At 49.4% G+C, this 26,291-nt stretch overlaps 1 protein-coding gene across 1 annotated transcript in view; it reads right to left on the bottom strand.

Annotated features, from left to right (window-relative positions):
* PPL (periplakin) overlaps positions 1 to 26,291 on the bottom strand; it is a 95,257-nt gene that overhangs the window by 22,102 nt on the left and 46,864 nt on the right. The window contains exons 2-7 of the mRNA XM_077828786.1: positions 6,584 to 6,683; positions 4,874 to 5,028; positions 3,784 to 3,904; positions 1,485 to 1,610; positions 1,030 to 1,071; positions 594 to 755 (exon numbers count right to left, since the gene is read on the bottom strand). Of these exons, the coding sequence (XP_077684912.1) occupies positions 594 to 755; positions 1,030 to 1,071; positions 1,485 to 1,610; positions 3,784 to 3,904; positions 4,874 to 5,028; positions 6,584 to 6,683 (706 nt within the window). The remainder of the gene's footprint in view (positions 1 to 593; positions 756 to 1,029; positions 1,072 to 1,484; positions 1,611 to 3,783; positions 3,905 to 4,873; positions 5,029 to 6,583; positions 6,684 to 26,291) is intronic.

The raw sequence follows: 26,291 nt of genomic DNA, 5'->3' as shown, positions 1-26,291 counted from the left end.
GGAAGGGACCCTTGCTTACACCCCAGATTTTACATACCTTAAAATGAAGGGGTCTGACTCCTTGGTGCACTCAAAACAGAGAATCCCTTAAGGCCAGGAAGCCCCAGCCCTGCCCTGCTGCATCTTGGCCTCCTCCTTTCCTTATAGTTGCTTGTAAAGTCTCTGAGCTGGATTCTCTCCTTGCTCCCACCAAGGTAAATCCAGCGTAAGCAAGAGGAGAATCAGGCCCTATGTCAAGACAGGTATTTTCATTCTTTTTTGTTTTAGGGCCTGATCTATTTGTACATGTAATAACATCAAGCCCTATCTCTTACCCAGCCCTTTGCAGCAGTAGATCGCAAAGTACTTTACAAAAGTGGTCAGTAGCGTTGTTCCCATTTTACACGGGGGAAACTGAGGCACAGAGCAGGGATGTAAAGTCACCCAGCTGGTCAGTGATAAAGCTAGTACTGGAACCCACAGGTCTCCTGAGTCCCAGTGCAGTGTTCTCCCCCTTAGGCAACACTGCCTCCGCCTTTTGGTATAATACTCCTGGCCAGGAGATAGCTGGCGAGATAGGCAGGTTTTGTGTGCCGGGGAGGGTATACACAGACCTCGTACTGGCAGCGTCGGCTGGGGTAGTCCAGGTTGCGGTCACTCCAGTCGTAATGCATTCTGTCCTTGGCCTGCTGATCCAGCCAGTAGAGCTTGTTCGTGCAGCGCTGCATGTAATCTTGCAGGGAGTTCAAATCCTGCTGCCGCTGCTGGGACCCTGACTGTCAAAGGAGAGGATTGCAGAGGGTCAGAGCTCACCATCCAGTCATGGAGTTGGGGGAGCAGCCCAAGGAGGCCACCTGCTCAGAACTTTCCTCTGCAGGGGGGGAGGGGGAGTTGTGAGGACTCTGCACCCCCCTCCCCACCAGTAATGAGCATCTCTGGGCCATGTGTCTCCCTCTTACACGTCCTTCCCGTGCTCGTACCCCCTTTCCCCAGCTCTCTGGTGCTTAGCCACCAACCTCCGGCTCCCTCAGGGCTGAGGGAGGTTCTTACCAGCAGCTTCTGGTATTTCACCTGGAGGCTGCTCATATATTCCTGCAAACAAGGAGAGAAAAGCCAGGCATGAGAAGGGCCGAAGAGCTCAGCTGGAGGGCAAAGGGGGCTGGATCTAGCAGGGGGCATGTCGGGGGGCTGCCCCTGAAACTCAGCTCTGGGTACAGGTGTGGCTTCAGGATACCCTGCAGTTTGGGGTCTTTGGACACAGGGCTTGGGTTGGGCCCATGGCACTGCAAGCAACTTTGGGTGCTGCTCTCCCCGTGTTCTTGGAAGCCTGTCCTTCCCTCGGGTGTGTCTCCCCTAGCTTGGCCTGAAGTTCCTGTGTTAGTCTAAAAGGTTGGCCTGTGCTCTGCAATCCCGTGTAGGAAGGGTTGGGCGGGGGCAGGGGCAGGGTAGAAAGAGTGAAGACTGGCACAGGGAACACCAGCGAATGAGGCAGAGACGGGCCCTACCTTGTCCCGTTCCTTGCTGATATGCGGCCCAATGGCCATCACCTCATTGTGGAAGATGTTGTGCTCTTCCACTTGACTGTTGACTAGCGGCAGGTCGGTCCCAAAGCCCTGGCTGTTCAATGTTTCCTGGCGCACAGAGAGGCTAAGGTTAGCAACAGGCGTACCGGGAACCACCCTCCAGCTCTGCTGCCCACCTGCCTGGAGCTAAGGCAGAGAGACCCCCAGCCTGGGGTGCCCTCTTCTGCTTCGTTGCAGTGGGGAATGGGGCAGGTTTGGGAAGTCTCATGGGAATCTCTGCTCCCTGAAGACCTAGAAAGAGCTTTGGCAGAAGCACTCAGCGTCATGAACGGCGCAGGGATCTCTGAGCCAGACCTCCTCTTTCATCCCCCCACGTCACATCAGAGCAAGGGGCACTCAACACCTCTAGGACGAGCTTCTCATAGCACAGAGGCAGCGTGAGAGCTGGTGTGAACATGGCCCACTTGCAGCTATGCAAGGATGACCCGTTCTTAGGCTACAGGGTGTCAGCTGGTGGCCTGGGCTTTCCTCTACCCCCGCCCCTTTACAGCATTGCACGATTGACAAGCTGTCTCCTCGAGCGTCGAGGGCCAGGTGCTGCCAGATGGTGGGCATCCCAGCGAAGGTCTGATCTAATATAGCAGTCTCCATGTTCCTAGGAGGCAGCCCTGGGTTGCACTGTGAAGTGTCTCTTCTCCAGAGGCTAAGATGGGCCTGCTGGGAGTTTGGCTAGCGGCGTCAGTGGGAGAAGGAGCAGCCCAAGACTGCAAGGTGCTAGGGGACGAGATGGGTAGCAGCGCCTGCCTGTGATGTGAATTCTAATAACCACCGCTTGGTATTTCCCAAGCATTGTACAAACCTCCGTCATTGCAAGGGCCTCCCCTCTCCCATGCTAATGGGCCCGTTCCCCTTTGGAAGCAGCAGAGCCCGCACAATGGGCAGAACTGCAAGGCCAGCATGGCCTTCCCAAAGCAAAGTGCTAATTAAACAAGCTGCAGCTCAGGCTGGATTTGGGGATTTGCACAGCGAAGCTGACACAGCAGTTTGAATAGCAGCAAAATCAACAGTGTGGAGCAACCAGTTGTGTCTGTTATTGTGCTGGATGTGGCTAATGAATACAGCGGGCATCGTAGGCCAGCCCTTGATAGGAGTGAAATCGTCCTTTCGCTCATAAGAACTGACCCAAAGTCCCCGGGATTGTCTGAATGAAGTGCAATTCCGTTCCCCGTCACTGAGCAGCCACGAACAGCAGCAGAGGGCGTTAGAACCCGTAAGGTGTGACTACCACACACCAAGGCAGCATCCATTTGTGCCAGATCCTCAGCTGCTGCGAACTGGCACAACTCTCTGGATCTCTGCTGATTTACACCAGTTCAGGACCTGGCCCTTACTTTTTCTATCTGTCTAGGATGAAAAACAAATGCGTTCAAGAAAATGAGAAGAGAATAAAAGAAGGTGATGGGGGAAAGACCAAGACCAAAGCTAATACCTAGCTTTTATATGGTGCTTTTTGGCTGTAGACCTCAGAGCACTTTACAATGGAGGTCTGTGTCATTATCCCCACTTTACAGATGGGGAAACTGAGGCATGGAGCGGAGAAGTACCTTGCCTGAGGTCAACCAGCAGGGCAGTGACAGAGCTGAGTATGGCACCCAGGTCTCCTGAATCCCAGTTAAGTGCTTTATCCACTCGGATGTACTGTCTCCAAAGGAGGCTTTGGCCATATTTGGTCTAATTTCAGGCATCAGTGGATGGCCACCAGCATCAGTTAACTTTAGCAGACAGGGCAAACTGCGATAAGCCTTGATCAGCAATGGGGCAGCTTACCCAGGTTTCAAGCACGTGCAAGCTACACTGGTAAAATAGTGCTCTACCGTAGGGAGATCCATTGGTGCAGCTTCGCCCAGTGGCTGGCCATGGATGGCTGTCCTCAGAGCAGATCCCCAGTGTAGCTAAAGCCTCAGTTAAGGACAGCTGCCCACCCATTCTCTGGTCGTTTTAAACCCATTCCAAAACCCTTGGAGTCCTGGATTGCACTCTAATATTCCCAGCCTTCCCCATCTGCCCCCACTCAATACATTCCGCTGTTGTGTGTGCTCCATGCCATGTTAAGCTGCCTTGATGGTTTGAGTGAGAGCTCCTCGGTTTGTTCTTCCATGGGAAAAAAATTCTGGCACCCACATGGCAAACTTTTGGTGCAAGCCCCTGTCTCCAGAGCTGCCCTGAGGGTCGCTGCAGGCAGGCACAGGTGTTTCAGGGGCAGATGCTGGGGTCACTGTACCTGTTTCTCATCGATCACCTTGGACCAGTTGACTTGCGGCTCCACGTCCTGCGGAGTGAAGTTGTAGATCTGGTCGTGTTTCGCACGCAGGTTTGCCACACGCTCCTTCAGCTGCCGGATGCTGAAGAAAGGGAGAAGACAAGCTACTCAGGGGCATCAAGGATGTAGTAGTTGGGCTGGTGTGATCAATCCCTGGGCTGGCACAGAGCTGGTACCATCAGCTCTGGGTCATCCTCCCTCCCCAAGTCCCCTGGCACATTGGGAGAAGGGGGCATGGTCGGACTGCACTGCCATGTGATCTTTAATAACCGCTCAGGAATGTGATTTTGCATCTCACCAAAAAGTCAGCATCGACTGCAGCACAGTGCTGGGCCACAAGGTACCGAACTGACCCAAGGGAAGAGTGGCACTCGCACCCCTTTTTTAACCTGGGAGGGTCTCCCACCTGAGTACGGCCCAGGGCTGACCTTGCTTAATGTGAGAGCCCAGGCTAAGGTGGTGTAAGTACAGACACACAAAAGCCCTCTTTAGGCTATGCTGTATCTGTGGTATAATCAGAGCTATGTGAATAATTGATTTTTCAGTTGGGTGGCTGAACTGGAAAAAAAATCGTTTTGGGTTGACTAGAAACAAACATTTTCAGCCAACCAAAATTTCCAGCAAACTGGATTTTTTCAAACAAACAAACCAACCATTTTGTTCAACCCTAAATGAAACATTTCATTTTCTTTTCAGGTTTTTTTAAAATGACAGTAAAAGTCCCAATGAAAAGGCGTTTAGAATTGAAAAATCAAAATGTTTCATTTCTAAAATGTCAAACCCAAACATTTCCATTCTTTTCAGATTTTTTTTTACTGAAACAATTAGGCGAATTCCACCCAAATCCATGAAATGTTTCCGTCCACCTGAAGGTGCGTTTTTGACCAAAAAAACATACAGCCATAAATGTTGCCCAACTCTAGCTATACCATCCAGTGCCCTCCCATAAGGAGTTACAGAAATGCCTACTGGCCTACGAGGGGTGTCTGGTTAGCCCAGCAACATGCATGCAATTAGGGTCCAAAACAAATTTTGTCCCCACTGGACTCACTCTTCTGTGATCATGTCACCCTGTGGGTGTTTCATGTGCCTGGCAATTGCTGCGTCCCCATCCAGAACGTAGAGGAGTTTATCCGACTCGGACAGTTTATTTGCTGTGTGGTCCTTGTATTGAGCAGGCTGGCCGGCCTTGAGCTTGTGTAAGTCCTGTGGATGCAACGAGGAAAGGATGGTGAATTGGCAGAAAGAGCTGAAATCGACAGCAGCTGAATGGTGGAAAACAATACAACATAAAACTGCCCAATGCATGGAGTTATTACATAAGGGTTGGTCATACAGCCTGTGTTGTGAGGCGCAGTGTGTAAGGAGGGGGGGCACCCGTGAACAGGATGTTAACCTCCACACACTGGCCTCCTCCCCAGCCACAGATGCTCAGGAGCAGGACTATAGAGTGCCTGCATGGGAGGCCAAGGATAGAATACCTTTGGGCGGGCTGAATGCTGCGGCTACGCTCGTTGGAGAGAGATGAACCCCAAGCTGGAGTTGTCTGTTTCCTTCTCCCTTGATGTTCATGTCTGTTGTTTTCTCATGATCACACAACTTGTGACTAGACCTCCTTCTGAGGAATCCTTTCACTAGTTTATACGGGAATAACAGGAGGCCATGTAATCTATTCCACTCCACAGCAGGCCTCTTCTGAGACCCATTATCCGAGTCATAGGTAACTGGGGTCTGAGGGTTTAACCTCCTAGCTTCATCAGACTACATTTCCTCCTCTTTATGTCCCTTTCATCTAACCACTCTGCACTGGTGTTATAGGGCCAGTGTTGTAACATGTTCCCCAGGATAGATCTTCAAAGCCACCAGGCATCTCATCACAGAAGCGGCTCTGCTGTTGCTGTGTATAGGGGACATGATCCAATAGGATAGTCCTCACAGTTATGATATGTAATCTATTTTTTTTAAACAAAATAAGATAGGACTAGAAATATATTTAGGGCCATTAGTTTAAATGACAAGGGTTGGGGTTTTTCCAGGAGGGAGGGGAATGAAGGGGGTTAAACCTTCTTCATAGTCTGGGGAATCTCCCACCCTTCAGCACTGTGATGGTTGTTAAGAAATGGGAAATGAAACTGACTGTAAATAGAAAGTGAAACTGACCACCTTAATTTCACTGTCCCATGGGAGTGAAATGCAAATGACAACCACACTGCACAGAACAGCCTGAAGTCGACAAAATTCTGCAAACCCTTTTGGCTATAGTGATCAAAGGTGTTCTCAATCACACGAGCGGGGAAGGCAGCAGATGCACGTGAAAGGAAGATGGATGCAAAGAGGATCCTCCAAGAGAAGGACTGGGCTGCAGATTTGGTGTGAACCAGCAAGCTAACGGCTAAATGCAATGGAAGGAAAGCTCCTTCACTAAGGTAATTGCAATCGAGGTCAGGATGAGGGCCCATGCAGGTGAGGGTAAGTAGATGTGCATTCAGGGAGAAAGGGGGGGTGGAGGAGGTGCATGCATGGGATGGCTGTATACGTGTTGGATGCCTGCAGGGTGGTGTGGCATGTTTATGGAAGGTGAGTAACATAAAGAGAGGCTGTCTAGGGATTGGATGATGTTGGGGGGCAATCCTCCAGGGAGAATGGGCAGCGTGGGCAGGATGTATTGGGAACAGGAGCCTACAGAAGAATAGGAGTGGGGTGTGCATGGGAAGGGGTGTGGCTAAGTGTGGTGGGGTTTGAGCACAGGGGCAGCTCTTACATTCTGCATTCGGGAGTCAGCTTCTACAATGTTCTTTTCCACCTGGTCGGCATTTTTCTGCAGCCGCTCGATGAGCTCTGACAGCTCCTTGCTGGAGATGCTGTGGGGAGAGAAGAGCAGAGGAATTGATGCCGGTGACTACAGGAGAGTGAAGCGGGAGACCATCTCCTGAGCTGCTGCCAGGCTCCGGGATATCTGGAAGTGCCTCGCCCTGGTGGCAGTGAGCCAGCCCTGCTCTCTGCCCAATGGCCCTGACCCCATCTGAGGGAGGGAGAGGGCTCAGCTCAGCCTGCCAGGCACTGCAGCTGCACATGACTCACTGCTGCCTTTCTAATAGTTTCCAGAATGCTCGGCTGCCCTGCCAGGAGGGGCCAGGTTATAATCTCCCACGCAGCAGGATGGGAGCACCTTGCCCTCCCCACCACAGCCAGGCCTGGCCCTGCCTCAGGAACTAGGGGCATGACCTCAAGAGGGCACGGGGGAATGGGACAGCTCCAGAGCAGGGGGAAAAGGGACTCTAGGGTGGGGCTCCCTGACTGATCATTGTGTGCACACCCGCCACCTCTCATGGCAGAGACGATACAGGCCGATGGGAGTGAAGGCAGACCTGCTTGTTTACTGAAGCTGCTGGACACTGATGGGACCCCGTCAGCCTCTCTGGCTTTGTAATTCCCAAATACAGCCTGTGATGGTCAATCACCACCAGCCAGGTTGTCCCCGACGTTCTGGCCCAAGCTGCAGTCTGAGGTGGGCTGCTGGCTGTACTACGCCCCCCTTCAAGCCAGCAGCTGCTCCAGAGGGGCAGCACAGATATGGGTGCATCACCTCCTTGCTCCAGTCTAGCAGACACTGGGAGTTGCTCCATAGAAAGCTGCTCTGTGCATTCAGCAGAGATTAGGTCGCAGCTAATCCCAGCCGGTGCAGGTTGTCCCCCGTCAACAGCAGCAAGAGAGAGGGAGTGATCCTGGCCATGTGGATCCAGGGCTGGTGTTACCTGGCCCTGATACCAAAGTTTGAGGATGGGACGCAGGGATTCTCCTGCCTGTGCTGGGTAGGAGGCAAAGGACTACCATGGATTTCTCGGGGGAGGAGAAGGACAGAGTGTGGCTGAATATCAGCTGCAGAACCAGCTGGACTGGCACCGTGGCCAGGAAGGAGAGCCCAGCAGCACAGGATGGGCTCACGCCCACACAGCCAGCTGGATGTGGACATACACCTGAGGCCACATCCTCTAGTTACACCACTGCCTTCCCAGTGGAGTCAAGGGGGAGGCACTGGTGTAACTCCAAGTCAAAGCTGAGCTGCCCTTTTCTTCCCCAGGTGCTTGTTAATCAGCAGCTGTCCTGGGCTCTGAAAGGCAAGATGTATCTGGGTGAGCCATACGGGTATTCAGAGGGCTGCATGTTACAGAGCATGGATGGGGCATTTTCATGGGTCTGCAGGAGAGACAGGTTCACTGAGGATGGAGGCATGGAGACAGAATGTCCGATCCTCAGCTGCAGTGTATTGGCATTTGCATCAGCTGCAGATCTGACCCCTGGTCCACACTGGAGGATTCCCTCTTGTTGCTGGCTGGTCACTACAGCTGACTTAAGCACCTACTGTAGCTCCCTGAGCAGCTGGCTGTGTGCTCCCCACAGGTCATCACAAGTGAGGCTTCAACCTGGACGCTGTTGGCAGCCCCTTAGCCAGGTGAGTCAAGAGAGAGCTCCTGCTCCAGCTGGGCCAGTAAAAGCCATGCTCAGCAAGTCCCAGCTGGAAGTTGTCCACCCTTGGGCACATCTTACAATCTGCCCTTGGAGTCTTGTGCCTGAGGTTGTTCGAACATGTGTCTGGAACATGATGCGATCCATGGCCTGAAAGAGCTCTGTGGGGCCCAGATGAGCCTCCAGTGCCCGAGGATCTAGCAAACCCAATAGCCACCAGCTCGGTAAGTGCAAAGTCTCCTGGTGTGGTCAGGCTCCATGACAAGCACTGTACATTTCCACTGCAGTGTATCAGCTGCAGGAACGGGCCAGCAGCGGGGATGCCGTCCTTGGCAGGCAGGGCTCCTCCTTCAGCAGCAACCCTGACTTCCTAGGCAAAGGGCATCCATGCTGTAAGGAAAGCGCCTTGTTATCTAAACCAAACAGAGGGGGACAGGCCCACCCACCTCGGCTTTGTCCATGTGGGCACTTGCCCAAGGAGCCCTCCTTGAGAGAAGGACAGTTTGTCCCTGCAGGGCAGTGCAGCTGGAGGAGCCTCACTCACCCGCAAGAGAAGCCTGGCTGACGTCAGCGGGACAGCGGGCATGAGTGCGAGTTAGCAAGATCAGGCCCCAACTGACTCGTGATTTATAACATAATGAAGTGCTCGGGCTGGTGGCCAGAGCTGCAATTCACAGGGAGGTGCATCTGCCTTTCCATGCAGTGATCCTGGTCATCTAGTGGAGGCTCCTTGTTTCTTGCCAGTGTTTGCTCATCCACTGACTGTTTCATACACTGCTGTGGTTTCCGTGCCACTCGGTAGCATTCTACCCCAGGCACTGCCTGGCTCCGGAGTGCAGTGGGAACCGTGCCCAGGCGTTTACACCTGTGCAGAGCAGGTGGGGAAAGCTGCCATTCTGATGGAGTGGTTTTCACCCATGCAATACGCCAGGGTGGGGGGCTGCACACTGCAGAGCGATGGCGGCTCAGGGCCCAGCGGCTCATCTTGCTTGACAGTCCCTGGCGGTGAGGAGGTGGAAGCGAGAGGATAGTTTGCCCCTTTCGAAGGTAGACACAAGGAGAGCCCTTGGGAACCTTCATCCCTTTGTTTCACTGAGCTGCCACGGCTGTTGCAGGAGATCTGATCCCACGCACCCACTGCAGCTGTCTGATACTTTGAACTGGTGGTGCACAAACCACTAGGCTCTTAAGATCAGCCCTGTGATGATGGAACAAAGCACAAGCCAAGTGGAACCAGAGTCCCTGCCGCAAGCCAGCATTTAGGCCTCAATTTGGTGCAGAACCCACGATAGGGAAGATGCTGCATCTCTCTCACCCTGAGGGCACCGGGGGCTGGCTCACTCTCCGACACAAGTTCCAACTTGCACCCCTGGCAGCAACAGCCTCGGCAAGAATAACACCGGCAGTGAAACACCCTAGTCACACCTTCTGTGCCTGGGGAGGGGTGGCATAGAGCTGGCTATACTGGCCCTGTACCTGCCAGGGAACTAGCTGCAGGTGTTAGGGGGGGTGGGGCGGGGAAGACTTTTTGGCCACTTTACAGACATGTTGCGTCTGTGTAGCCAGTGCAAAGTGGCAGCTGCCGGAGAGTGAATTTCCCCCCTCTGGGTATGGAAGACTTAGTGATGGCTTAGGCTGGCTATATCTTCTGTCCGTTCTATCAGTCTGCAAGTGGGAAACTGGCGTGATCAACTGCCCCTTACAAGGGGTGAACCTTCAGTTTCTAAAGTAACCGTTCATTTCCTGGCAATGAGTAGAGCAAGCCCCATCTGTTGCTATTGCCTGGCTTGCTGAAGGCTCCTGAGATGCTTCATAAATTATAGACAGAAACCACCACACTCAGGCCCGAAGAGGCAACAGCACAACGCTGCACGTTAGCATCAGTTGGGACCTGAAGAACAGGGCATCCAGCCGGAGCCAGCAGGATTACTGAGTGAGGCAGGGTGTAATTAGCTGAGTGGGCACATGGCCAAGACACCAGCTGCAACGCTTGAGCAAAATGTCAGGGGATATTGAGTAATCCCAGCCAGCTTTACAAGACCTAGCAATGTCCACAGGCCGGAGTATAGGCCTGGTAGCTAGGAAGTCCTGAGTTCAAATCCTCTCTCTGAAATCAGTTTGTTTTGTGGCCTTAAGCAAGACACTTAAACCTCTTGGCAATAGATAGTTTCCCCTCTATAAAATGGGACTAAAGAGTGGTGGAAAGCTTAACGTTGATACAGTGCTTTGAATATATTAATTGCTCAGTAAAATAATTACAAGATCAGGGTTTCATATTTCATCCAAAGGAGGGCACCCATAGCAGCATAAAGTGACGACACAGCCTAGCGGAACGCTGCTCAGTGCCAGCCCCACTGGAAGAGCACCAGTCCCATAACCCCACTTCTCACAGCACCTGGGGTTTCTGTGGCAGGGTCCCATTAAGGCCTGACTCAGCTCAGGAATATGCAATATGACAAGACCAGAGCCTCAGGCAAATGCAGCCTGGGATAAAGATGAACCAGGAAAGTATCTTAGTGGAACATGGACTAAGCCTCTCCTACTTCAGAACCAGACTCTCATCCATCCAAGCTCCTCAAAGCGCTAAGCTTAGCTGTCTGCTTGAGCAACACCCCTTCACTCCAAACTTAGCAGAGGATTTTATAATGAGCTGTCCAATTCCATAGATCAGGTCAAAACTCTCCGCAGACTTTGCACAGATATAGGGCCATGCCATGCCCTTCGCCTGCAGGCAGATCTCCCAGTAGCACCAATGGTTGGAGGGCAGGAGGTGGTCTTGATGTTCTCTCTGCAGCTGTGTGATTTCAGCTGCAACATGATCTAACCTTAGTGCTTGAGAGCTTTTGGAGGGACGTGCATCTCAACTCTCAGTTCCTGCACCACGGGCCATCCAGGACATGAGTTCTGCCATCTTGTGATCTGGCCAGTCCCCCCGGAGCTGACTGGCATGAGGGCTGAGCTGTGTAGCACGTACTAGCCAGGCGTAGTTAGTGCCCTTTGCAAAAGATCAGAAAAATTCACCCCTCTACCCATCACCTACCACGTGCCCCTGGAATCCTGTCCCAGCCAGTAGGATTCTTGTGGCAGTGGACACACCTGCTAGCATTTCCACTCACCCTCTGAGCACAGTGTTTGGCTCTGTTTTCCTTTATGGAAGCCAGGAAGCTTCTGTCTGTCATCACATTGCTGGTGCTGATTATTAGCTTAGTCTCAGCATCTGTCACTGTCTCTCTGTTTAGCAACTCTTAATTAACAAAGTCCTAGCATTGCTCCGGGGCCTCTTAGAGCAGCAGCAAATGAACGGGGTTTTAGAGAAGAGAATAACCTTGCCATGTGCCTTTCAAATCACATCAGATGTGTTCAATGCTATTGTTAATGCCAGGCTAGAATGGGGCACTCTTAAAAGGACAGAACAAGGTTTTCAGAAGAGTTGCACGCACAAAATGTATGCCCAGTCGTGCATCTAACGTGCAGGCAAATGGTGCAATTGCTCAGGCAACCTGGGTGATCACAGGCACAAACAGCAATTGTGCAGACACGATTTGTGCGCGCAATCATAGTAGCTGCATGTGCACATGAAACGCTCAATTGTGTGCCCAACTCTTCTAATATTCAGAGGTGAAGAATTCTCTAGGACTGTGGTGCCTTGTGTAAGTTTTTCTATGAGCCCCACAGACGAAATGGGATTCAAGATGTTGAGAGAGAAAAGGTCCAAAGAAGTGATACCCTAGGAACTCATCAAGGGCCTAAGCTACTTCCATTAGTGCTAACCCCCCAGTGGAGTTCCTCTGGATTTACATCACTGTCACTAAGATCAGAATCTGGCCCACTATGTTAACGTGGACTATGCATGAACAGGAAATAATAGACCCCATTCTGAGCACAGCGTGGTGTGACTTCAGGCAACATGCTCAAAAGTGCATAAATCCTATTTTCAAAAAAGACTTGGGGACAGATTTTCAAAGGTATTTAGATGCCTAAGGCTATGTAGATAGACACCTAATAGGTGATTTAGAAGTGCCTGGGCACCTAACCTCTATTAATTTCAAAGGGAATTAGGCACCAAGGTGCTTTTGAAAATCCTGCTAGGCACCTATGAGCATCTCTGGGCACCTAAATACCTTTGCATTTCTGGCCCCAAGCCACTTTTGAAAATGACCCTAGACATCCGACTCGAAGTTATTACTGGTCGGAAACCTCCTTGGACATAAAGGTGAGTGTCACCGCAGATCCGCTTGGTGTTGTCATCTGACTGCTCAGAGGTAAGTACTGCTGCTTGCTGACTTTCTCCTGCAGCTGCAAGCAGTTCATATCCAAGAAGAAACTGCCTCTACAGAGTCTCAAAATAGCACAAATCCACATGGCTGCGGGGAAAGTACTTATGAGTGAGGAGTGAGCCAAGGGAGGGCTTGGGGAAGGGATGATAGGATATGCCTTAGGGGAGCGTGGTTTTCTATCGCAAGCCCAGGTTTGTTTGTGTGTCTCCATCTAGCAGGCGAGGGAAAGGCCCTGCATTATGTCTGTTTTAGAAGCAGTTTGCAATGTTGCCAATGATTTCATTTCCATGGAGCCCACTCAGTGCAAGGAGTTGATTAGATTAAGAGGAGGATTACGAGGCTCTGTGTTCCTAGCAGTGCAAAGCAATGTGCTGTGCAGATACTCGCCAGTATTTCTGAGCAGCTCTGTTCGGATGCACTGGGTAACTGTAAGGCCATTGAAGACGTCGACCTCGTAGGCTCTTTCATTGTGTTTGACTCCTGGCAAAAATACCCATGTCCTCTTTTAATGTAATAGTTCAAGGGGTTGGATTTAAATGCCTCTATAGGACTAATGTTGGCAGAATTCTAGAGGTTATAGATAAGGCCCTACCAAATTCACGGTCCATTTTCATAAATTTCACTGTGATAGCATTTTGAAAATCTTGAATTTCACAGTTTCAGGTATTTAACTCTTAAATTTCACGGTGTTGTAACAAAACATGAATATGTATTTTAAAATGGCAAAACATAATCACGTAAAGCCCTTAAGACTCAGCATTTCTCAAACTGGGGGTGCCAACCCAAAAAGGGGTTGCAAAGCTATTGTAGAGGGGTCACAGTATTGCCATCCTTACTTCTGTGCTGCCTTCCAGAGCTGGATGGCCGGAGAGCAGCAGCTGCTGGCTGGGCCGGGTGCCCAGCTCTGAAGGCAGCACTGTGTACGTTTGTATACTTTTACCATATAGTTATACTTTTATAGTATGGGGTAAAAGTACACAAAAAAATCAGTCTTCACGGGAAAGACCAGATTCCACAGTTTGTGCCACATTTTTCATGGCTGTGAATTTGGTAGTGCGGGACCATAGTTATAGATGGGCACTGGGAACCAGGACTCCTAGAGCCGCCACTGAATCTCTGAGATATTTTAGGCACATCACCTGGGCCAGATCCTGTTAAGGCTCCTTCCTTTGGCTATATAGCACCTTACTCCACATGGGGTCCCAGTAGACCTGATTCTCCACTTGCCTCCATCAGTGAAAACCAGGAATGACTCCAGTGAAGTCAGTGGAATGATACTGGTGTAAAACCAGCATGAGTGAGTGAAGAATCAGCTCACTAGACTTTGCCAGGGCCCTCGGGGGAGCAAGTTACTGTTCATCATGGGCAAGCAGGTCAAAACCTAGTCCCGTATCTCTGTGGGCTACAACTGGGCAATGGGGATAAAACATCTTCCCAACCACAAAGGGGCATTTCTGAGGGTTCATTAATTAATGATGGCTGTTAATAATAATTAATAATGTCTAGCTCTTAGAGATGGAGCACTTCTCTGTAGATGTGCTTTGAGATCCTAGGAGGAAAAGAAAAGCAAATGATCATCTTGTGATCTTATAATTCTCCGCTTTGATCATGAAAAACCCAGAGTTACAGTGCATGGTGGTTTGGTCGAATGGTATGTTGCACCATCTTGCCTGTCGGATGTCTATATTTTCTAACTAGTCCCAGTTATGAGTCTAAGAGGTTTATAGCAATGTCTCCTCCATCTCCCTTTACAGTCAATTCCACTGTATGACCCCTTGCCCCGTGAGCAGTATGCTCTATTCATTCAGTTCATTCAGCCTGGGAAAGGGGCTGAAAATCCCTCTGCAGTGATGTGGGAAATAGCGAGTTATTGGCTGGCTGGGCCTGCTAAGATCCTGCAACAGGAGGCGAGCACGTGTATTAATGCAACTCCAAACAGGACAAGCCAGATCCTCAGCCGGTATAGCTCAGCATAGCCGCATTGAATTACACTGATTTGCACTAGTTTAGGATCTGGCCCTGTGGGCCCCTGCATGGCACACAAGGTGAGACAGAGAAGGTATACACAGCCCTTTTCACTTGCACAGGCAGGTTCCTGGCATTTGAGCCCCTTGAGCATGATTCTCCACTGCCCCTTGAATCGTAATTTACAAAATGGACATAAGATGCTACACTGCGGAGCGGCTGGATTTCATACCCACTCTGGCCAGGCTTAAGTGAAAGCACAAGGCTTATGGCAGTTGAGAATCGCTGCCATAAAATAGAAGGGGCGTGGTCATGTGGATTAGGGGAGTCATCGCTGTCCTGCCTGCCAAGCATCTTGCTAGTGACATGGGGTGGCGGTGAGCATGCCCTGCAAACTTTCCGAGGCTGTGGTAGCTGCCACTCCTTTGCATGCTTTCCCCTGGCAGTGCGGAGGCCTGCCCCCCGGCAAGAAGAGTGCCGTCAGCTACTGCCATCTTGGGCACAGCTCCATAGTCTCTCCAAGCCACCGGCGAGACCTGTGATGCAACAATGCTGAGCAGAATTGGCCTGATCGTCCGAGAGGCTTGGTGGCCAGTGAAGCTTTCTGGCTTGCGTCATAGACCATTCACCAGCCTCCCAAGGATGCTCTGGCTTGGCCATGTCAGGAAACCTGCAGGGGGAACCTTTCCATGCTTCCCAGAGAGCAGCCCTCAGGAGTCCTCTCTGACCGCAGAGCCTTTGGGAACTGCAGCAATTCTTGGTGCTGGCCTGCTCTCTGCTGGAAATGCTCAGGCTTGTTTCATAACTACGACTGGAACAACAAAGGGACGCAATGCTAATGAAAAGCAGATGTGGCATGCAATCATCCTCGACAATGGGACTGTGCCATGCTTTGCTTGCTTGGCTTGTATTTTTTTTTATTAAGTTGGTGGCTGGATTGCTTCCCGTAGGGGCTCTGGGCCCCTCTTTGGGAGGTGGAGAAGAGGCTGTTGGTTTATTGGCTGGACCCTTGGTAAAGGAGAAGATCATGGCTCTTTTGGCTTGGTGTTAGACTGTTCTAAACAATTCAGAGAAGGGATGCACTGATCTGGTTTTCTGAAGCTGCAGCCACAGAGGGCTTAGGCTGGAGATACTTTGCCGGGCTCCTCCGCGCTGCCTACTTGAAAGAGTGAGTTTGAACAGTGAAACTAAACCCTCTCCACAGCTGAGATGTACAGTCCGATTAGAGAACAGCCTCCCCTTTGTCTGATGGAACAGTGCGTCCAGTGCATGGGCCAAGCACGGTGCCCCTTGCTGGGTTGTTACTCAGCTCTTGGCTTCCATGGGAGTTTGTCTATGAGGGTTGAGTGCCAGAGAGCTGCCTCCTGCAGCAAAACCCACAGGAGAGGGCTCAGGTCCCTGACTGAGCCGTTCGGGGCAGGGTTTGCCACCCCAGTGGAATGATCTGCAGGGCCCATCTCAAAATTGTATTGATCCTCCAATATGTGCCACCTCACTCGCTCTGTGCCCCTGGCATTGACCCCCCCATTTTCTGTCAGCATGGCTCCAATAGAGTTCCCATGGATACCACTTGACGGTTCCTGTCTCTGGGACTCTATCTTAATGGGGTCCCCACTTCGGAGGGAACTCTGTGGGTCAGGCAATACAGTCTCCATGGGGCTAATAGAGGGGCCAACATGCCTCTCCTTCCCCCATGGCCATCTTCTCTAAGGCAGGGCTGCCCATTCCCTACTCCCAGCCTGCCCAGTCCTGACCCCTCTCCTAGAAAGCCTTTTTTGGGGTCTTGGGGAGGCATGGTGCTGCGATGCCATTCGGAAAATGGCACGTGAATGCCATTTTCCCCATTCACATGGAAGAGGGGAGATCTCCGCACAGAGGGATGCCTTCCCATGTGGCCTTGAGGGCACAATCTGGCCCTGAATAAGGACCTCCCTATGCAGGGAATGGCAAAGTTATGTTCATTGAGTCTGGAATCCATCCCTCCTCTGGATCAGAAAGAGACTGCCGTGCCTCGACAACATGCACGCACACACTGCTGCTGTATAATGGACAGGAAAGCTACAATACAAGCCAATGAGACGAGACCTTCCAAGGAGGATACACGAGTTTTGATTAAGGAGCTGAGATACAAGGGACAGAAACTGACCTTTGGGGAGGAGCTGAACCAACCTGGGGGCAAATTCTCCTTGCAGATGGCCACTGAAGTCAGTGTAATGAGAGGACAATTTGTATGGTAATTTGTAAACTTTTTATTAGCCTTACAGATGTTTTGTTAGAAGTAACTAGCAGAGGGCAAGTCCAGAAAGATTTTGTGAAGCTGGTGTTTAGAGCAGGTGAGAACATGTTTCCATGTGTTGTTGGCAGCAATTTGCCACTCCGTTCTCTGCTTCCTTCAAGCAAGCACCTTAGCAATACAATGGGTATTTGCAAACTGCAATTTAAACTAGGGACCAGCTCCTTAGCTTCAGTGGAGATGCTCTGATTTATACCAGTTGAGGATCTGGCCCAGGGAAATCTAACAAAAACCTTCCACTGTTTTTAAGGTGCGTTTTATGGTTGACCCCCTGACCATAAAATCTTCCTGCCCCAAACTTGCAACAGAACATGTTACAGGACAACGAATGGGGAAAATCACCTGAATTTTAATTAAACTTTAGATCTGACCTTTGGCCTAATGTGTAAAGAATTTCATCTTATTTCTAAACCTCTTAATCAACAAACCTACCCAGGTAAGTAAATGTTTGTAAAGAAGTGTTAGGTTTATAATTTACACTAGACCTGTTTCTCAGATAGCTTAGTCTTACTTAGGAATAAAACATGACAACAGAATGATTTGTAAGGAGGTGAAGACTTATCTCTGTATCTTGTTTGCTCATCATGAGTCAGCTATCTATCTTTAGAGAATCAGAACAGAAGATGTGGACTGATTGCTCGTTCCTGCATCATGGATGTATACAAGCACATGATTGGTGCAGCACTGGGATACGCATCGTTGTTGTTGTAAGACAGAACCTGAGAAGTCAGTCTTCTTTACCCTATATTCTTTCCACACTTCATCAGTAAGATGGTTCTCCCACTTGGAGGAGTGATCTGCCAGATGAGTTTAGATATGCTATACTTGAGTAAAGTATTCATTAGAGATTCCAAAAGATATAAGGAAATGTTTAGTGAAACTAGAGCTGATTGGAAAAAGTTTGTTCACTCCATGGAAAAATTGGACAAAAACAAAGAACCTTCTGTTTTTGTTGAAAACTGAACGTTTAGTTTTGGATGAAAACTAAAAAAAAATTTTGGCTTTTCCATTTTCTGCCAAAAGTTGAATAATTTTAAGGAAAGTGTATGCTGTCCATGAAAATGTTCATTTAATAAAGATCCAATTTTCCACTGGGAGTAAAAAGAGTTTTGATGGAAAATTTGTGGATGAGCCCTAAGTGGAGGTTTGACTGTCTGAATGGAATGGCACGGGGGGACATAAAATCACTCTAGATGCATAAGGATATAGGCGAGTGAGGGAGCTGGGGGATAGAAATGTAACCAGGGTGAACATCCAGCACTACAATACAAATGATCTGGAAATAAAGTTTGGAATAGATATTAAGCCCATCTGCTCCACAGCAGAAGGCAACTTATTGAGGGGGCTAGGAAGAACCTTGTCCTATGGGCAGATTGTTAAATTGCTGATGGCAGGTTATTTGTGTATTTTCCTCAGAAGCATCTGGCCACCAGTGTTGGAGACAGACCGGACGATGTGGCCTGCTGGTCTGATCCAGCCCGGCAATCATCATGTTCCTACAGGTAGGTCTTTCGGATTAATGAGATTAGGATCCTTTAGAGCTAGTCATCATTGTTTGAAAAATGTTCCTTTTTTCATTGGAAAATGGCCTTTGAGAAAGTGGAGGCTGGCTCTTCTGAGAAGGGGTCCCAGGAGTTGGCAGACGCTGCCTGGAGGAATTCTGCCCAGATACAGGGCCATCCCTCGGTGGGTGCGGGGCCTGGGGCAGAAGTAACGGATTCGTCTCTTCCAGGACTGACCGCGCTGGCCAATCACTCCTGCTCATGGGGCCCCCCAAAGCATGGTCTCCCCGATTCGCCCTGCCCAAAGGACAGCTCTGTGAGCTGGCAAGGGACTAAAAGTGGATGGACCCCATAGTTGTACAGAACCCCTCTCCTTCCTTGGCCATCTTGCTCCTCAGTTCTGGAGACTGAAGTCTTCTATTCACCCTGGACAGCAGCAACAAGAAGTTAACCCCCATGGCCGCACCAGTGCACCCCAGCCCTGTTCGGCAGGGATCGCTTTAAGGTGAAAGGGAAGATCGGTTTTCACGGTTCATTCGGCTTTTGGCTTTTCTCTTAAGACTGGCAACAGGTAGGCGAACTAATGCCAAACAAAGTTGTGGTTCTTATGACATGAATTGGATGCCTTTCATAAGGCGGCCACTCCTTGTAGGGTAACCATTTTGAATCCCTAGCATCTTGGCTGGATTAGAACTGAGAAAATCTCCTTATCTCATTACCAGTCCCCCAAGCCTTCCAGCCTAGTTCGAGATTTAAACCTCATGTGCCATTTACTGCCATTTGGCAACATGAAAGGTCATTGGAATTTCTCCTAATTTTATCTCCTTACCACCCAATAACTTGGCTGTCACTTTGAGAGGGCACCATGTTTGTCTGACAAAGGATTCTAGCGCTTTTGAAATTAACAGGACTGCTCCCATGCAAAAGATTATGTATGTGCAGGATCAGGGCCTGAATCTGCAACATGCTCACTTGCATCAAATAAATCCTTAATATTTTGCATGTCTATGAAGCAGTTTCAGCCTGCCTCCTAAACTGATAAGAATTCTGTCTACTGTTAGTTCCTTTGTATAATCGCACAGGATTTTGAACCAAAGTGTTGTCATTTGACTGATAAAATGCCTGAAGTCCAGAGGTCAGGTATTTCTGGAATGTGCACATGTTCACACACTCTGATATGATCCTGCACTCTGGCTTCACACCTGATGATGGGTGCTGGGAAATCCCTTCAGGGGCTTTCATTTTCTTCTTGAGTTTCCCTTTGCTTCCTCATTGCTCAAAATCTCATAGTGGAAAGTTCACATGGATGTCCCACAGGTCGCTTTTGACCACATGTCAGCTCTGGGCTACAACTGAATGCAATCCAACCGAAATCAGAGCAGGCTGCTGCAGGTTGCTCTAATCCATAGAAAGACTCCCACTGGGAATTGGATCAGACTATATAGGGGATTTGTCCAAAAATCAAAAGGTTCTGGATTTTGGTGGGAAGACACTGCAATTCAGTTTTAAATGGCCCTGTATTATCCTGTGTTAGCTTTGACGGGTGTTGACAACCACTCCTGTGTTACTCCGTCTTCTCTTGTTGTTATTAGTGGCTAGGATTACTACTGCTGCCCAGTGGGGAAAAATCCCTCCCTTGACAGATGGCTCACAAAACCAGGGGACGTTTTAGCCATGGGAAAATGACTAGCCTTAAGAACGATGTACATGACAGATATCTCAGCACACGGCTACTTTTCATCACGCAGGCTGAAGCTGTGTGAAAGAGCGCAAGTTCCACTGAGAGTGTACAGGTCAAATTTAGCTCAAGCATAAGTGACCGTCTCTCTGTTGACTTCAGTGGAATTATACTATTGGCTCTGTATTTAGCTACAGGAAACACAGAATAGTAGCATTTACTACAAGGCCTTTTTATTTGGTTTCTATCCACGCTATGATCCCATCAACTCCTATGCATGTAAGGCCAAGACCACAAAGAAGATCGTGCTGAGGCTTGAGTGTGTGGAGCCCAAATGCAGGTCCAAGAGAATGCTGGCCATTAAAAGGTGCAAGCATTTTGAGCTAGGAGGAGACAAGAAGAGAAAGGGCCAGGTGATCCAGTTCTAAACTCAATCTTGTTCATTGTTATGTAATCCATTAAAGTACCTGGAAGGAAAAAAACAAACCTCTTTGGTGAGATTAAAATCTAGCACTGAGGCCCCCCACCTCTCAGGCTTCAGAGCCGAGCTCCAGGCTGAGCCGCAGTCTCTACGCAGCTCCTTTTAGCACTGCGGAGTGAGCCTTGCAAGCCCAAAACTGTCAACCCGGCTGCAGAGACTTGTCATTGCTCACTATATAGATGTATCCTTCGAGGCCCTGGCTAAGGGACCTTGGGCTATATGGGTGCTGTGCATAAGAAGAGTCAGTCCCTGCCCGAAAGAGCTATCTATCTGAATAGACAAGACAGACAATGGAAGTACTATTGTTCCTATTTTACAGACAGGAAAGCAAGGCCCTGAGGAATCGAGTAACTTGCCCAACATCAACTAGCCTGGTGCAAAGTTGGAGTCCTAGCCCAGTGTCTTAATCACAAGACCATCTCTCCTCTCTGGGTCTCACTGCAGATATAATACAGGAGGGGAGGGTTTGGCAAGGGAAGTCCACTTAGGTATTTACTTGCCCCACTTTTGTATGAGGTGGGGAGGGGAGGAATATTTCCAAGGGATGTAATGGACCAAATCTTTTTCTTGTTCCTATCTAAAAGTTAACAAAGTAAAATACAACAGGTAAGAGCTAGCAGAGCACTGCAGCCTCTTCCTTGGGAGGGACGTGCCCGTGGATGACTGGGACTAAAGCGATAGCAAACTCCTGCGTGTGGGTGTGAAGCTGGTGTCCAATGCATAGATAATTATTGTTGTGTTTATGGAGTAAGGTAGCTAGGAGCCTGCGGGAAAGGACAAGGAGATGACGGCCAAGGAGTGGAAGGAATGACGCACCAGGAATGGTCAGGTGTTTGGACACACGGGGTCTGTGTGGGTTTCCGCTAGCCATAGACAGGCATGCTGCTAAATGTCTTGCTGTGAGAGTGGAGTTTTTCAGCACCTGTGAATGGACACACTGCACTGAGCCAGGGTGTCCGGTTCATCTTGTGCTCACCAAATGGAGGTTAGATAATCGTGGCTTCCCTGGACTTGATGCTGCTCCTGCTCTTTCCATTGCGCTGCCCCATTAGCACGTCAAAGCCAAGGGAGTGACTCCTCCTGAGCGATAGCAACGTAGATCAGATAAGGTTTGACATGTGGACCTGGTGACAGGGGGTCTTTCTTGTTTTGTGACAGATTCCCATCATGCAGCTGCCTCCACAGCCCTGGACCTTCTTCCTTGCAGGTTGGGGAGGCAGGCAGAACTAGCCACACTTTCAGTAACTTCAAATGGAGTATTGGTGCCCTTTTGGAACAGGTCAATGCTGAAACTTGAGCCATGCCATTGTGGCCATGGCCAGGACTAGCACCATAAGGCTCTGTGTTACTGTAATGCTCATCTGTTCAATACCAATAGCACCCTTTGCACTTGAGTTTCTTCATTATGGTTCCCGACACCCATTCGTTTAAGCAACTCTCTTCTTAGCCGGCTATCCCTTAGCTTCTTCTTCTGCAATACCATTTCCACTTTCATGCTGAAGCCCCTGATATTATGGGGCATGTAGTCTGATGTGTGCTGTTCACACTACACCACTTACAACTCCTTGGGGTCCTCTGCACTGTAGAAGCTGCAGCTTCAAATCATTATTAGCCAGTACACAGTGGGCTATTGACTTCACTTGTCTGATATCATCAGGCCTTATTCTCTTCTCACATTGGGGTAAATCGGGAGTCACTATCAGTGGAACTAGTCAATGGAATTCTCCTGGCATAAACATAGCATAAGTGAGAGCAGAATCAGCCCTTTTCTGGTGACTCAGTACCTACAGTACCTGGGGGGTTGCTACAGCTCTGCATGGTTTTATTATCTGAGCAAAAAGATTTCACTACGAAGACATCCAGGGTCAAATTCTCTGGCATAACCTCACTGAAATCAATGCATCAGATTCAGCCCACATCCACAAATTTAACCCATCTGGCCTGACAGATGTTGTTTCTGATTAGGCTTCACTGTATCGGATAAAATCTTCTCTGTACAATGGGCTAAATTCTGCACAGACTTATGCCCCCCACAAGCCCCACTGGAGTCCATGGCCAGACTCTCCTCTCACTTGTACCAGTTTGATGCTGGTGTAACACTGCTGATTTCATTGGAATTACTCTTGACTTACACAGGCGTGAGAGAGACCCTTGATTTCAATGGGATTTGTACAGGATGTCGGTTGGTGCAGACTTGAGCTCAAGATCTGTAGTGCTGACAGCTTTTCTCGATCCTGACTTCATGAACTGTCACGATCTTTTCCCTTCACGTGAAGGCTCCATCCCCCTCAGTGGGTGCAGAATTCTTCAGCAAGAGAAGATGTTTACCCAGTCCAAGGAGGCTGTTCACACATTTACAAAACAAATGTGGTGCAGGTCACCTTTAGTTCTCTGGTCAGGCTCTAAAGGGTTAAGTCAAAGGAATTGAATTGTGTTTAAAATGAAGTGGGGAGTATTTGACATCCATGAGCGAGATCTTTTCTGTCAATTGGAAGGACTAAGGGCCTCCTGGGATCTTTTCTGTTGTCTTCTATGGGCAGGCACTCAAGGCCAAGGAGTTGCACTAGTGTAAGTGAGAGCAGAATCTAAATGTAACGTGTGTGTGCCACTCTGAGCCTCTCTTCCCACCCCAGCTACACAATCTGGCTCTTGAACTCAAGCAGTAAAAAGTGTAGAACTCCCCAGCGTCAGCCAAGACGGAGGTTAGCACTCCAGAAGGTGCTACGTTGCCAGTGGATCACTCGTCTGGCTAGTTGTTATCCGCAGGAAATGCTCAGATGGGTACTGGCTTCTTTTTGAAATTGTGTTTAGCTGTTTCTTACTTGTATTAGTCATGCATAGAAGCCTAACTCAATGGCCTTGTGCCTAGTACATTGGACTGGAATGGAGGTTCTATTCCTACGTCTGCAATTGGCCTGCTGGGTGACCTAGAGCAAGTCACCTCGCCGCTCTGTGCCTCAGTTTCCCTATATGTAAAATGGGGCTAATGATACCTATCTCCTTTTCTAAAGTGCTTTGAGATCCACTGATGAAAAACCCTATATAAGAGGTAGGTGGTGGTGTCATTGAAATGAAGGTTGCTCTAGTGCTAGAGAATGTGCTATTATTTAACACTCCAACCCCTGCAGCCTAAAAGAGAGGGATGGGGCTCGGTTCTGATCTTATTTCCACCACTGTAAAGGCAGAGTAGTTCCACTGGGCTCAGAAGGGTTTTACTCCACACTTACACCAGGGTAACTGAATGGTTAGTGGGAGTCGGGCCCAGAGCCTAACACAGGCCTGGGAGTCAGAAACTCCTAGATGCTGTTTTTTTGTTCTCATAGTGACTTCCATTGTGTTCTTGAGCAAGTCACTCAACCTGTCTTCCCTTGGTTTCCCCCTCTCTGTCATGAGGATGATGATATTTCCCCACCTTGGAAGCATTCTGAGGATTAATTATGGCAGATGGTGTTTGTCAGTTGTTATCTATATGTACTAAAACAGTGTTTGGTCCACATTCCAGGCTAATGACTGGAGCACTCCTCTAGGCAAGTAGACACACTTGAAAGTCTAGCACCTGCTCAGAGCCAGTTCTCCAGAATGCTGCACAGACAGGGCCCTGTGCCTGAAGTGATTGTGTGGACATATAATTCCCTTGGTTTCTCAGCTTGGGTAATTGATCAACAGAATCTAAGGTTTCATTTAATCAAAATAGTGTCCACCCTTTCTGGGTGGGAAGGTAACCTTCCATGAGTAAAGCAATGCACTGGCATCTACCTGAGTCTGTAGACTGCCCAAAACAATAGTTCTGAGTGAGGGAGTTGTCTGAAACCTAATGGTGACTGTTTAAATGTCAGTATTGTTCAGCAGGCTCATCAAGCTAAAGTACATTACTGTTGCACTGAGTGGCAGGTATTGGGGTAGGATGCAGCAGGCAGCTAGCTGCTCTCAAGATTTGCCAGGGAGGGGAATGAGAAATTCAAATTCCCCCATCACCTCCACCCTCCCTAATGCCAAAAGCCTCAACTTCCTCCCAGGGGCCAAAATCCAATGTGAATTCCTTGCTTTCCTGAGTTCTGAAACTCCAACTGTTCCCTACCCTCTTTGTCAAAACTTCCAACTCCCCCCACAACAACTTGTCCCGTGCAGATATGTGTCTCAGCACACCAACCATGGCACAGAGTAAAATGAATTAAATTCAAAAATAGAGGGCAAAGGACAGTGCCTCAACTGTGCAGGGCAAAGGGGGTGGAAGGGGGATGGTGGTGTGTAATTCAGAGGTCTCTCCTTGCAGGCCAGTGTGCCAACACAGTACACAGGCCCTTTCATAAAGATAAGATCCAGTGGGCAAAACGTTTGATCCAATGACCAGTGTAGTCAATGGGAGTCTTTCTAATAACGTCAGTGAATAATGGATTGGACTCTATAGTCTGTCCTCTGTTACGTGCATGTAAGCAATGCCACTGATTTCAATAGGGCTGCACCCAGGCAGCAAAGCAGGGTTTAGCCTAGTGAGCGTAACCAGCCCAATTCTGGTTTCCCTTCATTTTTTTACCATGAGAAACTCTGCTTTGAACAACAAATGGTTCATGTGTACACATCACATCAGCATTGCACACAGGCAGCCTAAATCAGACCTCGTTTATACGGATCTTATCTGCAACGTGTATTAGGAATGGAGCACGACTGCCGACCCTGCAGGCAAAGTGCTGTGCAGAGAGATGTGTGGAACAATGAACCATTAGCCCAAACCGCTTCTTTTATATCCTTGGGGGCAACAGCTTTAGGAAGAAACCACTGGAGACATAGAGCGCTGTACCCCTTAAAAGCAGCCATTTATTGCCACACACTGAACAAACCGAAAATGAGCCAAAACTGGCTGGACTATGCCCTAATAATCTGACTCGGTTGCCATAGCAACAACAAGGTTCTATTACCATGACAACCAAATACACAACATATTCCTCCCCCTTGAATAAGAACAGCCCCTAAATAAAACAAAACACTAAACTAGAGAAGGAGGGTAGACTGCCTCTGTTCCCAGCTAAACCCCGGGGATTATTTTGCCCCATAACCATGGGTTTGCCCTGGCTAAAGATCCAGCCACTGAGGAGGCCTTCTGTCTCTAGGTGGATTACGGCGGACTTCTGGTGGTGTTGCTCCCAAAAGTGTCTTGGGCGCAGGCCTGACAATGGGCTCAGGGTTCGTAGGCGAATGCATGAGGATGTGATATCAGCTCGTTCCAGGCAGGGGGGTATCTCTGCCACCGGCAGTAATGGAGGGGGAAAGTCAGGAACAGGTGACTCTTGATTCGGTGTCTCGCCAGAAGTGGTGAAGTCAGGCATCTCAACTGAAGATGTGTCCTGAGGACTGGTCTGACCTGGCAGCAGCTGATCTACATGTCGCTGCCAGGTGAGATCCTCTGCAGTCCGAACTGTGTCGGAAACAGGCCCTGTTTGAAACAGTCCCCTTGGTGTAGGGGTGCCCACTGGGGTGTGTTCCTCACACCTTGACATGACATACAAGCTCTTGCCTTCTCTTTAATAGCACTGTCCAATCCAGGCCACCAAAAATAGCTTTGTGCAATTTCCTTCATGCGCACTATTCCACAGTGACCAGAACGTAGCTGTTCTAACATCTGTGATCTCAGTGGTGGTGGGATAATGACACGTTTCCCCCACAACAAACAACCAGATTGGATCGATAACTCCGTCCTCCTGGACATGTAGGTAACAAGGTCGGGTGAGACTGGAGAGGTTCGTCGAGATGTTCCATGCATCACCAGGTCCATTACTTGGGACAATACGGGGTCAACTCGAGTTGCCGC

This window comes from Eretmochelys imbricata, chromosome 10, assembly GCF_965152235.1.
Source record: "Eretmochelys imbricata isolate rEreImb1 chromosome 10, rEreImb1.hap1, whole genome shotgun sequence".
Classification (NCBI taxonomy): domain Eukaryota; kingdom Metazoa; phylum Chordata; order Testudines; family Cheloniidae; genus Eretmochelys; species Eretmochelys imbricata.
Note: the sequence above shows the minus strand (reverse complement) of the source record. Positions and strands in the feature narration are given on the sequence as shown.